The sequence below is a fragment of the Saprolegnia diclina genome, assembly GCF_000281045.1.
Source record: "Saprolegnia diclina VS20 unplaced genomic scaffold supercont1.16, whole genome shotgun sequence".
Classification (NCBI taxonomy): Eukaryota; Oomycota; class Saprolegniomycetes; order Saprolegniales; family Saprolegniaceae; genus Saprolegnia; species Saprolegnia diclina.
Genome location: NW_008246083.1, coordinates 537390 through 549007, shown reverse-complemented (window position 1 = coordinate 549007; position 11618 = coordinate 537390). Strand labels below are relative to the sequence as shown.

Here is an 11618-nt window from a genome sequence, read left to right as displayed (position 1 = left end):
AGTTGAGTGTTTTTACCCGCAGACAGGCCCACGCGCCGCGACTGGCTGGCACCTGGCTTTCACTCGCACCAAGAACGAGGAGGATGATGGCGCATGCACGTTCATGTTGCCGCGTCACTTTACAAGACGACTGTGGTGCTAGCATCACGGCCAGCGCCGGCGACGACGACGGCGGAGCTCACATGGCGATCGCACAGAGCTCGGCTGTAGCATGCTCGAGCCGCCGCAGCGAGAGGCAATGGTCGACGACCGATGCGTCCGAGAACTGCACCTCGCGCTGGACGTAGTACGCAGGCTGAGCGACATGCGCTTGGTACAGGCGGTGGAGCGCGTGGCGCACGTCGCTGGTCAGCGTCTGTAGCATCGGCTTGAGGCCCACGTGCATGTGCGCATCGAGCTGCTCGACGACAGCGTGGAGCCAGACAACGCCAATGCTGGCCTGGACCAGGCAGCGCACGACGTGGCGGAGCCGCATGGTACGAAGATCCAAGGACGTGGAAATGGTGTCCGTGACCCGAAATAGTGTACTTCAACTTGTCCACCTCGCACAGAGCTCTCGCACAGGTTGCAACCCGTTGTCGAATTGTGACCGTCGGACGACCTACCTATCGCTGTGCAAAGCTGCCGCGTGCTGTGTACATTATTGTCTAGCGAAGTGGACAGTATTGTCGGTGGCAGTTTATCCGGATGCTACGTTTCATCCCGCCCTTTTTAGTCGAAAACCGTTGCCACTCACGCGATGGCGACGCCGAGCGATATGCTCGGCATCACGCGCCGAGCAGCGCGGCCGCGCGGCCTCACGATTGAGATCCCATCGTCCAAGTATTCGTCCAAGATTCCGACGGTCCGGAGCCCTGCGCGCACGAGTCTGCAAGGCGGCGTGACGATCGAGCGGCCGTTGACCGCCACCGACGAGTACCCTCGCCGACGCAATAGCCATGGGCACTCACGCATTAGCATGGTAGCGTGGTGCGGCGCTACGTTTGCCGCGGCAGCGACCCTGCTAGTGTGACCTCGCTCGCGCTCGAGCTTCCGCCGGGGCAATCGCCACGGAAAGGCCAGGTCAAGATCAAGTCCATCGAGAGTCTGCAGCCCTTCCCGAGCCTTTTGCACCTCAACTTGAGTGGGCATGGCCTCACCAGCATGGACGGACTCGATGCGCTATCGCAGCTGCGCTCGCTGCACCTGGCGCGCAACAGCATCAAGGCCATCCAGCTCCCGTCGCTCGAGCACTTGGTACCAACAACAACTCAGCGAGAAACCTCACAAAAATGCTAGGAAATCCTCGATCTGTCGGGCAACTTTATCTCGCAGCTGCCCAAAACCCTGCGACAGCTGCCGCGACTGCAGATGCTCGACCTCTCGGGCAATGCACTGGCGATCCTCAAGCAAGTCGATGTCTTGGTGCCATTGAGCAACCTCCAAAAGGTCCACCAACTAAGAGAACATCGATCAAGATATCACTTGTTGCAGGTGCTTTTCACAGCCAACCCGATCGCGCAGCTCGAGAGCTACCGAGAGTTTGTCATCTTTACCTTGCCCGGCCTCACGTCGGTGGACCTCGCCACGGTACGCCGCCGCATCGAGCGTCGGTGCTCAACACTAGCATTAGATCACGGACCGTGAGCGCGAGAAGAGCCGAAAGCGCTTCAGTGGGTCGATCTCGCTCGACGAGCAGCTCGACGCGGTCGGGAAAAAGCACTTTGCCGACCAGTGCGGGTACGTACGCAGGTGTTGAACGACAACGCTGTAGCTGTAGCGTAGCATCGAGGCGCAGCGCGCAACGTTGGAAGCGGAAAACGTCCTGCTCAAGAACGAGCTGCAACTCAAGTCGGCGCTTTTGACCAACAAATCCAAAGAGTGGTCGGCCGCCACCGAGCAGCTCCTCCAGCTGCAGCAGGAACTCGCCATGGTGCACATCGATAAGCGGTCGGCCCACGACCCGTTTCGCCTTCTCCACCTCAAACAGCAACACCAACAGCAGCATCCGCAGCGCAGTGCTTCTGCCAACGATCACGACGCATCGCCTGCCGACAACAGCGTGCACCAAACGATCGGTGCCGAGTTCAACCGCGAGTACCTCCTCCAGAAGATCCAGTCGCTGCATACCGCCGAGGCGTCCATGGCGGACGAGACGCGTCAGTTGGAGGCGACGATGCTCGCTCTCCGCAACGAGATCGTCGCCGTCGATCAAGAGATTTCCACCGTCAAGGAGTCGCTTCTCAAAGAGCAAGACGCCCACCGTCTTCACTTGTTCCAGGTACGAATCCGTTCACAAGGAGCATCTCAGCTGACATGTCGATCTGTGTCAGCTGCCAGCGCCACCGCAGAGTCCAAAGTACTACTTTGACGACGGCAGTGCGCGCGCAGCAGAGCTCCAGACGCAGATCGAGCTGGCGACAGCTGAGGTCAGTGAGATCGAACGCCGGCTCGTGGCCAAGACGAGGGAGATGCTCCAAGCCGACCTTCAGTACTCTCGTCACGCAATGGTCGACAAGAACTACGTGCTCTTTGACAAGGAGGTCTCGGCCCTTACGCACAAGCTACAGCGCATCACGACGCAGAAAGAAGAGTGGGCCGACGAGCTCCAAAAGCTCGAACGGCTTCCCAAGGTTCACATCGCTGTAGACGATCCTTTCAAGCAGTATGTTGCATGGTAGGCGCCAGTGTTGCGGCTCAAGGAGCTCCACGAAGGGTACCGCGTCCAGCCCAGTCCCCGGCATTTGCTCCGGGACTCGTTCCGGCAGTGTCTGCCCGACGCAACCGGCTCAGAAGCCGACGCGATGGACGAGACGAACGAGCATGACGCTGTGAGCCCCAGTGGCCAGCAGCACCCGCTCAACCGGATGCTCGTGAGCGAGAAGCTCGCCGTGCTCCACAGCCTTCAAGAACGCCGGTTCGAGCTCTGCGACCTCCTTCTCGGGTACGAGACGCAGTGGGAGGTACTCCAAGAAGAGCGCAAGGCGATCGTCGCGGAGCTTTACAACGTCCAACACAACATTTTGCCCTTTTGTCCCGACGCTAGCTACAAGTGCATTGCCAGCGCCTTGTCCCACACGAACGAGAGACCCGAAAGCCCCGATATGACGGACCCCGCGAGCATGTACGAGCGCCTCAAGCACGACGTCCTTGCGCACGTGAGCCAGCTCCTCTCGCACCCGCCAGGATCCCCGCACCGCATATCGCTGCCCACCAACCACAACCCTAACACGCCGGTGCACATTGTACTGGAGACCCACGGCAGCAACAACCAAGTGACGAGTCCGCACAAGGTCGACGTCACGTTCACGTACCAGTCCAAGTTTCAACTGGAAGCGGGTGCGTCGATGCCATCGCCGACGTTTGCGCAGCTCAACAGCAAGAGCCACCTGGCGCTGGATGAAAATACAAAGTCGTCTCACGCCCTACCCCTACTTGCACTGACCCGATCAAGTAGGCTCTTGGTCGCGTGCAAGAAGCTGCAATGGGCCGAGAAGCAGCAAGGCACCGAGTCGGCGACGCGGATGGATGTGGATCCGGCCACGCAGCGCCTCAAGAGCCGGCTCGAAGTCACGCTGCTCTCGGCGACGAACCTGCCGTGCACCCGCCGGCTCAGCGCCACGTGCGACCCGTACGCGCTCTTGCACCTCGAGCACCAAAACCGGTGACATATTGATCAACCAAGGGATGGCATCCACATTTGATGGGTAGGGACAGTGGGGCGTGGGAGCGGGACCACCCGACCAAAGCGCTCCGGAGCAACACGCGCGCCAACACGCTCTTTCCCGTGTGGGACGAAGAGTTTGTGTTTGCGCCGATCGAGTCCATGTCGACGCGGCTCGTCATCACAATCATGGACGACAAGAAGGCGTCCGACCGGCACGAAGTCCTCGGCGAAACCAAGATTGAGCTGCGCACGCTATGGGAGCAAAAGCGCGTGACGTCGTACTTTGCCATTGCGCTCAAGACCAAGTCGCGCGAGCCTGCCCACGTCCGACTCCGTCTACGCTTTCTCTACAACCGCGTTGATCGATTACGGCGCGTCGTCGACCGGCTCGTGCTTGCCTACATTGAGCGGCGGCGGCAGCTCCCGACCTTTATGTGCCGCGTGCACAATAGCCACGAGAGCAACCAGGCGACTTCGCTCTCGCCGCACCATTCGGCGTACGTGGTTCCGGTGGCGTCGCCGCCGACCTTTGGCCCGACGCGCAGCTACGCCACGCCGACGCGCTTTGGGTTTCCGTGCACGTCGCCAGTGCCACCGCTCTCCAATCAATGGGACACGTACAAAGAGATCTTCTCGGCGAGGAAGAAGCTGGCGTACGTGCCGCCGCGGCGAGGCGACGGCTGCTTTGACAAAGACAGCATTTACCGCCCGAGCCGACGGCAGTCGTCCGAGCCGGCTCCACCCCGCAAAGCGTCGGCGCCACCCAACGCCGACTTGCGCATATTTAAGCGGCCCGTGCATCGTCCGCGAGGTATGCGGGATGGAATGGCATACGATGACGTCCTCTGTCGTAGAGGCCTCGCAGCGCGCCGACCGATTTTTCGGGCTGCCCACCGGCCCAAGCGAGCACTACAAGCGCGTCTACGTCAAGTTTAACCCGAGTTAGCGGCGAATGCACTCGATGTGGCGTTCTTTCGAGCTTTGGCCTCCCGCAGGGCCCGCAATGTATCAGCACGCGAACGGGGGGTCGGCATGATGGGGACCTCGGGCGGTGCGCTGGAGGAGGTCGCTTCCTTGTGCTTTTGAGCATCGAGCTGACGACTAGACGTGAGCATGAGGATACATACGAGTAGGGTTAGGTGACCGCAGTGCAATGAGCTTGGGGTGTGCGACGGCCACGGGACCGACGCCGCTGCGTGTCGGGAGGCCATAGGCCGTAATCTGTGGAGAGACCTCTTCGCAGCGCGTAATGAGCGGCACCAGCGCCTCTTGATACGGAAAGTACGAGCAGTGGGGAGGCACGTCGACCTACACCCCGACTGTGTTCTTCGTGCGACACAAGGAGGACTGTGGAGATACCGACACGGCCCGCAGCGAGACGGTGCAGCCGGGACGCTCGAGGCTCAGAGGGCGTGCGAGGTAGCCCGTGATACGGCCATGAAGCTTGGTGTGCCAGTTAAGCGCGAGGTCCAAAAACTCGTACCAGCTACGCCCTCGTTGGCAGCGGACGATGTGAAATCAAGGGTTGTACCGTGAGATTGTGTGGTTGGCATCATCGCGTTCGTTTTGCGGCAGTGGGTAGTCGTCAAAGAAGATGCAATCGAAGGCTACGGACCATGAGCGCGCTGCAGTATGTTGATGGACGCGACGTACCTGGCAACGCAGGTAGCTGTGTCTGCCACGCGCCATGCACGATGCGCACGTTGCTGTAGCTTGTCGCCCATGCTTTGATGCGGGCGATGACGACCGGGTCGCATTCAATGATCGTATACGTCTTGGGCGAGTACGTCATGATCTTGGTGGCCGAGTAGCCGAGGCCAAAGCCGATCTCGAGGACGTCGCTTGCCGGCGTGATGGCGAGGCGCTCGACGCACTGCTCCATGTAGTCTCTCTCCCAGGCCATCATGACCTGCTGGCCCACGGAGCTCAGGAGCACGTCGGCGTCGGTCTCGTCCCGCGTGTACACGTTCGCCTCGTCCATCGCAATAATAATATTATTATTATTATTATTTCGAAAAAGGGGTGCTGGGAAGGCTACGGCGGGGCACGCCGCACGATCCCCTTATCGGATAGCCGAGCCGCCGAAAATACAGGCCCGTTTCGCAATAAGCAATGGCAACGATCTCGGAAGACGAGCTAGCGCAGGCCTTCTTGGCCTCGCTCGTGCACGGCGGAGGCTCGGAAGCCGACCAGCAAGAGCAAGAGTACCTCGTCCGCGAGCTCATGCCATGCTTGATCCCAGGTGCGTACGAGCGTGGCGTCGCATCGTCTTGCGAAGCATCTTGGTAGCGCTCAAGAGCCTCTTACGTGCGCACGATGATGCTCTCCGGCGCAAGTGCAACGGCGAACTCGTGCTGCCGATCAAGCCCCTCGACTACTTGGCCAAGTATCTCTATCGGCACAACCCAAAGTTTGCCAAACCGGTACGTTGCACCTTGCATCGAATCTGCCACGATATGGCTGCGATGTAGTCGGACGAGACGCTCATGCTGCAACGCCTCGCCGAGAAGCTCACACAATAGATAGAAGAGAACGTTAAATGGGCGACGCGGCGGGCGACGGTGACGCCGAGACCTCGGGCGACGAGCTCGGTGATAATGTACGGTATCCTTCGTCGTCGTCGTCGTCATCGTCGTCGGCGCTACCGTCATATGGGATCATGCCCGCTAGAAAGTCGCTGTTCGAGTCCACGCTGCTGATGGTTGAAAGCACCGGCTCGGCTGGCGTCGTCGCGGTGCTCGTCACCTTGGCGGGTGACGTGGGCTTGGACGATGGCGCCGATGTATCCGTGGGGACGGCCGACGAGACGTGCGAAGGTGGCACCGCGTCGTAGTGATGCTGCCCTTGGTCGAGGGCCATATGGATCTCGAGCTTCTTCTCCTCCTTGCCACGCGTGGCCGTGCGCGTCGATGGCGGCGGCAGTTGGCCCCACAGCTCGGATCCGCTGCCGGCATTGTGGCGCAGACTGCGCGTCATACGCGCGGCTGAGCCATCGGCGGCGGCGCGCTTTCGCGCATTGGCACTTTTCTTTGTCGTCGCCGACGAGCCCTTCGGATCTGCGTTCAGGTGACGCGACTGCTGCAGAGCAAGCGTGGGTACAGATACCTCTGGCACCCACGACATGATCTCGAGGTGTCCGCCGGGTCCGATGGGCTTGAGCTCACGGCGCCACTTCCGGACGCGGACGACCTCAACGTCGTCCTGCGGCAACCCGAGCTCCATGGGTGTTGGGCCGAACTTAGTGGAGAATGGCCAATCCAAAACGACAATTTTCTTTTTGACCAATCACTACATTTACACCATTTCAGCCAATCCGAGTCGCCTTCGGTTCAACCGTTCAATGGCGGCCTCGGGATGACGTCCACGCGCGGGTCAAGCCAAGCAGCGGGAAGAGGACAGTGTCCTAGACTATTACTTTAAGAAGTGCAAAGGTGCTTATGAGCGCGTACTTTCGCTATGCACACCCGCCGTGGTCACTCGTGTGGCTATTCCAAAGATATTTCATTGATTTTCAACCAATCCACATGGCTCGGTGCGTTCTATTTTAGCCAATCGACGCTCACAGACCTTGGTTTGCTCATGATCGCCCCACGCAAGACGTTGCACTCGACGCCCCGCGCCGTCCTTGCCGAAGCGTTCGCCTTGGCCAAGGTCGGTCCGAGCGATGTCATCTGCGACGTGGGCTGCGGCGACGGCCGCGTCCTTCTCTACGCGGTGACCGAGCTCTGCGTGGCCAAGAGCATTGGTATCGAGATCGACCGAGCGCGCGTCGAGGCCATCCGCGCCAGCGCTGCGTCCATGGGCATCAGCGACAAGGTCCACATACACTGCGGCAATGCGCTTGAGATTCCCATTGACGACGACGTGACGGTTCTCTTCCTCTTCCTCATTGAGCGGGGCCTCAAGCAAGTGTTCCGGCAGCTTGAAGCGTGCACGAGCCGCCTCCGCGCCAAGCCGCTCCGTATCCTCACGTACCTCTATCGCATTGACGCCATGGACCCGTATCTGGTCGAGACGCGTATGTGTGCTGCGACGGCCGACGGCGCGACCAAGGCCGATGCTAAGTTTCCCATCTACCTCTACATGCTGCCGCCCAAAGCCGACTTGACACCGCCGTTGCCATAGTACATCGTGCAGCAAGAGGCACTAGCCGTGACACGCATTTACAACCTTGCGCCTTTGAACGTCAGCTTTCTAATATGACTCTATCTCCATATCTCAACGATAATGTTGTCGTGTACAACGTGGAGGGGCGCGGGGGGCCACACCATCGAGGACAAGTCCAGAGAGTGGTCGTTGACGGCGGCTACAGCACACAGCTACGACTGCTTCTTGGCCAGCTTGCGACGTTGTTTGTTGGTAAACGACTGCTGTACCACTTGGTACAAGATGTGGATCTAGAAACAGGCAGGATGCTCGATGGGTTGTTGCTACAAGTACGTACGTTGATGCCAACACTGGCACAGGCAACAGAGAGCGTCGCAGCGAACAAGGTCGCTTGAGGCCAGTCCATGGGCTCTCGACCTCGCAACTGCACAAGCGGGCGGCCCACGTCGGCGAACGCGCTGAGCAGTGTGAGGAAGAAGACCAGCCGAATGTACTACAGACAGTCCGTTGTGCCAAGCTGCATAGAGAAGCGCGTGGTACGAGTGGTAGCTGGCGTCGCGCAAAGAGAAGGAACGCCAAGAGGTACAGCGCAAGCGCAATACCGGTTGCCTTGGCCGCGTCCGTTGTCCACGCACTCTCATACGCCGCCGACGCAACAAGCAAGATGAAGCGCAGCGCGACAACAACCTACCGAGGCGCCTTAGCCCAGCTTGGTAGACGACGACGAACGTATTGGCGGCCAATCGACAGGGGCGCTGGTCCGTTGGTGGCGGCGCCGCCCCAGATCGCTGCATGCAGGGCTTCGTGCTTTGCGCTCATGCTCGTCGTCGAACTTCCCGTCGTGCCGGATAAGCCCAAAATATACACTATAATATGTTTCATGATTAGTGTGGCTTATACACCATACACTAATTAAAAATACATGAGCCAATCACCGAGCTGTATTCGCGGCGCAGGTTCAACAGGCGACTAAAATCGGCAACTTCAATCAGGTATACAAAGTCCAAGGTCCAGCGACCCCTATATAATTCACGGTGGAAGATCTTCTTTTATTCCTTTTATACTGGATGTAAGTATTGGCCATTAATTTTCATTATTAAATCGCTCGGCGTGGCAACGGCTGCGACGCAGATTGGGGCGAAGCAGAAGCATGGCGAAGACAAGCAGCGCGGCCGCCTGGAGCGCCTGGATGGACCGGCTCGAGAACGCGCGGGCCTCGCAGCAGAGCCTGAGCTCGATGGTCCGGACGAGCGCGGCCACGAACCTGGGCACGAGCGTCTTCGCGCTGCAGCAGAGCGCCGCCAAGCTGCGCCGCGACTTTGACGCGATGACCGCGGTCCCGACGTCCAACGCTGTCGCGACGCCGCAAGAGATCCGGCGGCGAGAAGACCTCCTCAAGACGCTGGAAGGCCAGACGTCGGCGCTCTTGACGACGTACAACAGCCGCGCCCAAGGCACGCGCGGGTAGGCGCCATCTTGACTGGCACGATGCTCACGGCCTTAAGTAGGGCGTCAACAGTCGAGGCCGGCTCGCAAATGCTGCGCATCCAGAACCAAATGATGCAAGGTAACGAGATGCACGCTAGCTCGAGGTCTCATACTGTGGAGCAGACCAGGACGACCAACTCGCGATCATTGGGTCGGGCGTCGCGAACTTGAAGCACTTTTCGTTTGCGATCAAGGACGAGACCGACTTGCACCACCGACTGCTTGACGATATGAACCAGGACATTGACCGCGCGACGCTCGGGCTCGAGTCGGAAGGCGACCGCGCCGAGCTCGTGGCCAAGCGCAGTAGCAACTTTCGGCTCTACCTCGCGATCCTCGTGCTCTCGGCCATCCTAGTCTTTGAACTCGTCATTGGCGGCAGCAAATAAGAGCGCAATACAGCTTATTTTTAACGTCGAGATAAAGCCAAGTCTGTACAACAGGCAGCCGAACTTGGTCCGCCACGAACATTCTTAGAGCTACCCGCAACACAAGAGCTGGTCCAACCGAGCGAAGAGGTCACTAGGAAATATAAAATGTCATTTTGATGCGAAGAGCCAGACGAGCCCCCGCGCCGCCGCCTACGCAGCCACGGACCGGCGAGCGAATGAAGAAGAAGGAGATTGCTAGTCTCTACGTATGCGAAGTCTTTGTGTAACTATGAAGATAACGCGAAACACGTTCATATATATATATATATTGATGCGAGCGACGCTAACCTGGAGACATCCTGCGAGTGGAAAAATTGTCTTCAACTAGGAAACGACCTGTCCGTACGATATCGCGATCGTGCGAGTTCTACACCACCATCAAGGGAAATAAGAACAAATGTCTTATGTACAAACAAATGTCTTATTTGCTTGATTAGACCCCCTGGAATACCACCGTCTGCCTCGTCCCAACGTTAAATTATTCCAGAATGCATGTCAACAAGTGCACGTGGCCTTGGGAATAGAGCCGGAGACGACAGTTTCTGCCTCGTACCCCCTGCAGTGGGCACGCCGCTATGACGCAGCAGTGTCAAATTGCCCCGTGCGACGCGTCTCGGAAGGATGCAATCCAGATCTTCAAGTCAGATAGTTCTCCAACAAATCGACATCCCGCCAAAACGCAGCCTTATGATTGGCTGAAAAGAGACGAATCAAATTGTTCTGAGAACGTGGCGTTCGTTTGATTCGCTCGATTTTAGCCAGTCCCCTCTCGGGTTTCGCATGAGTCCCCGCCCGTGTGTCCCGCACAAGATCGCCACGCACTGGAGTCGACCAGGTGCGGCATTGTTCGTTGATGACTTGTCGGCACTTGTCCATTCATATTGACCATGAGACACCGACTCGAACGATGACAGCCGCGACGGATCGGGTGATTTTTGGTGATTGTACGTCCCACTTTGAACTTTGATGGCGCGGCGCTCTTCACATAGTCGATCACACGTTGATTTCGGGCGGTGATCATGGCTGCTTAGGCTATAGTGAGCTCGACGCTGCTGGTGCCAGTATTACAAAGTCACCCAACCGAAGGCACGCGTCCGTCCATGGGTACCAGGGACAACGGAAAGGCTTGCACTATCCATCCGCGGTCTTGCGTCATCGGCGTGTAGCAGTGCTGCGACCTGTCGATTGACGATTCGTAGGTTCACAGACACGCGGCACGTTGAACCTGTCATTGAAGTTTTGCTGTCGTGAGTCAACACATGTCTTCTTTGCGCCTGCCCCTCTCGCCGGCCGATTGGCCGCTTGCGAGCCGTGCAGCAGCACATGGTCGCGAGACCTCCAGTCTCTCGAATTTGGGTCTCCCCCGAATGCCAGTTCTTCAGCACATCTCGGATCCTGCGAACGCAGTGAGTTACTCGGTCATCGATCACTCTCTGCATGTCGCTTTCCATCAGTTCGGAGCTGGCTTGCGTGATGGAGGACGCTCCCGTCATGGCGCCGCCTGTCATGTCAAGCATCTGAGGAAGTCCAAAGGCTGATGCGGTCAAAAGCCTTTGTGGTAGCGGAAGTTGCTTCCAATCTCTGCGCCACAAGAGCATTAGATCGGACGTGGTCGCGACTGCGAATCTCGTCGCGCAGCTGTCTCGCAACTGGTGGCGAATGTATCGAAGTGTCTAGTCATCGTGCTGCCGTCGACGATGGGTGGCGCGTGTTATAACTGTCTTTACCTTCGTGTTTGCAATCAAATCCGCGGCTACGGCGTGTGGCCTGCGATTATGGACAGCGAGCATAATCGCTGCCAGAGGTGCGCACGACTCTGGGTCTGAGTCAGTGCGCATGTAACACCAGACACAGTTATAACGTTACCTAGTCACGGAACTTTAAGACGTGCGGTACGCGCCACCAGATGCACTTCACCAAAATCTCGCAGTATCAAATATGGGTGA

General features: G+C 58.5%; 8 protein-coding genes across 8 annotated transcripts; 4 read left to right on the top strand and 4 right to left on the bottom strand.

Annotated features, from left to right (window-relative positions):
* Positions 1-119: 119 nt before the first annotated feature.
* SDRG_06072 (hypothetical protein) lies at positions 120-475 on the bottom strand (the record flags this gene model as incomplete). Its single annotated transcript, XM_008611831.1, has 2 exons — positions 120-138; positions 183-475. 2 exons carry the CDS (start codon positions 473-475, stop codon positions 120-122), a joined length of 312 nt encoding a protein of 103 aa, XP_008610053.1.
* A 264-nt stretch (positions 476-739) lies between these two features.
* Positions 740-4592, top strand: SDRG_06071 (hypothetical protein; the record flags this gene model as incomplete). Its single annotated transcript, XM_008611830.1, has 11 exons — positions 740-915; positions 966-1236; positions 1279-1428; positions 1474-1569; positions 1613-1719; positions 1765-2260; positions 2313-2612; positions 2661-3391; positions 3437-3643; positions 3691-4457; positions 4501-4592. The coding sequence occupies 11 exons, from the start codon at positions 740-742 to the stop codon at positions 4590-4592; spliced, it is 3393 nt and encodes a 1130-aa protein (XP_008610052.1).
* Positions 4565-5633, bottom strand: SDRG_06070 (hypothetical protein). The gene is made up of 5 exons (XM_008611829.1): positions 5300-5633; positions 5178-5253; positions 5006-5132; positions 4791-4954; positions 4565-4747 (listed from the first exon to the last, which is right to left on the bottom strand). The coding sequence occupies exons 1-5, from the start codon at positions 5625-5627 to the stop codon at positions 4579-4581; spliced, it is 864 nt and encodes a 287-aa protein (XP_008610051.1). The 5' UTR covers positions 5628-5633; the 3' UTR covers positions 4565-4578.
* Positions 5634-5758: 125 nt separating this feature from the next.
* Positions 5759-6168, top strand: SDRG_06069 (hypothetical protein; the record flags this gene model as incomplete). Its single annotated transcript, XM_008611828.1, has 3 exons — positions 5759-5888; positions 5936-6069; positions 6118-6168. The coding sequence occupies 3 exons, from the start codon at positions 5759-5761 to the stop codon at positions 6166-6168; spliced, it is 315 nt and encodes a 104-aa protein (XP_008610050.1).
* A 13-nt stretch (positions 6169-6181) lies between these two features.
* Positions 6182-6868, bottom strand: SDRG_06068 (hypothetical protein; the record flags this gene model as incomplete). The annotated part of the gene is made up of 1 exon (XM_008611827.1): positions 6182-6868. The coding sequence occupies one exon, from the start codon at positions 6866-6868 to the stop codon at positions 6182-6184; it is 687 nt and encodes a 228-aa protein (XP_008610049.1).
* A 331-nt stretch (positions 6869-7199) lies between these two features.
* SDRG_06067 (hypothetical protein) lies at positions 7200-7879 on the top strand. The gene has a single exon (XM_008611826.1). It carries the CDS (start codon positions 7226-7228, stop codon positions 7769-7771), a length of 546 nt encoding a protein of 181 aa, XP_008610048.1. The 5' UTR covers positions 7200-7225; the 3' UTR covers positions 7772-7879.
* Positions 7790-8600, bottom strand: SDRG_06066 (hypothetical protein). The gene is made up of 4 exons (XM_008611825.1): positions 8483-8600; positions 8294-8440; positions 8091-8246; positions 7790-8043 (listed from the first exon to the last, which is right to left on the bottom strand). The coding sequence occupies exons 1-4, from the start codon at positions 8570-8572 to the stop codon at positions 7966-7968; spliced, it is 471 nt and encodes a 156-aa protein (XP_008610047.1). The 5' UTR covers positions 8573-8600; the 3' UTR covers positions 7790-7965.
* A 184-nt stretch (positions 8601-8784) lies between these two features.
* On the top strand, positions 8785-9666 carry SDRG_06065 (hypothetical protein). The gene is made up of 3 exons (XM_008611824.1): positions 8785-9217; positions 9262-9320; positions 9365-9666. The coding sequence occupies exons 1-3, from the start codon at positions 8904-8906 to the stop codon at positions 9628-9630; spliced, it is 639 nt and encodes a 212-aa protein (XP_008610046.1). The 5' UTR covers positions 8785-8903; the 3' UTR covers positions 9631-9666.
* Positions 9667-11618: the final 1952 nt, after the last annotated feature.

Excerpts from the sequence above, each read along its gene's own strand:
- SDRG_06070 (XM_008611829.1), bottom strand. The coding sequence starts at position 5,627 with ATGGACGAGGCGAACGTGTACACGCGGGACGAGACCGACGCCGACGTG. Across the intron at positions 5,254-5,299 it reads ACAGCTACCTGCGTTGCCAG|CCTTCGATTGCATCTTCTTT; the intron begins GTACGTCGCGTC and ends CATGGTCCGTAG. Across the intron at positions 4,955-5,005 it reads TCTCGCTGCGGGCCGTGTCG|GTCGACGTGCCTCCCCACTG; the intron begins GTATCTCCACAG and ends GTCGGGGTGTAG.
- SDRG_06067 (XM_008611826.1), top strand. The coding sequence starts at position 7,226 with ATGATCGCCCCACGCAAGACGTTGCACTCGACGCCCCGCGCCGTCCTT.
- SDRG_06066 (XM_008611825.1), bottom strand. The coding sequence starts at position 8,572 with ATGAGCGCAAAGCACGAAGCCCTGCATGCAGCGATCTGGGGCGGCGCC. Across the intron at positions 8,441-8,482 it reads TGTCGATTGGCCGCCAATAC|GTTGTTGTCGCGCTGCGCTT; the intron begins GTTCGTCGTCGT and ends GCGCCTCGGTAG. Across the intron at positions 8,044-8,090 it reads GTGCCAGTGTTGGCATCAAC|ATCCACATCTTGTACCAAGT; the intron begins GTACGTACTTGT and ends GCCTGTTTCTAG.
- SDRG_06065 (XM_008611824.1), top strand. The coding sequence starts at position 8,904 with ATGGCGAAGACAAGCAGCGCGGCCGCCTGGAGCGCCTGGATGGACCGG. Across the intron at positions 9,218-9,261 it reads CGCGCCCAAGGCACGCGCGG|GGCGTCAACAGTCGAGGCCG; the intron begins GTAGGCGCCATC and ends GGCCTTAAGTAG. Across the intron at positions 9,321-9,364 it reads CCAGAACCAAATGATGCAAG|ACCAGGACGACCAACTCGCG; the intron begins GTAACGAGATGC and ends ACTGTGGAGCAG.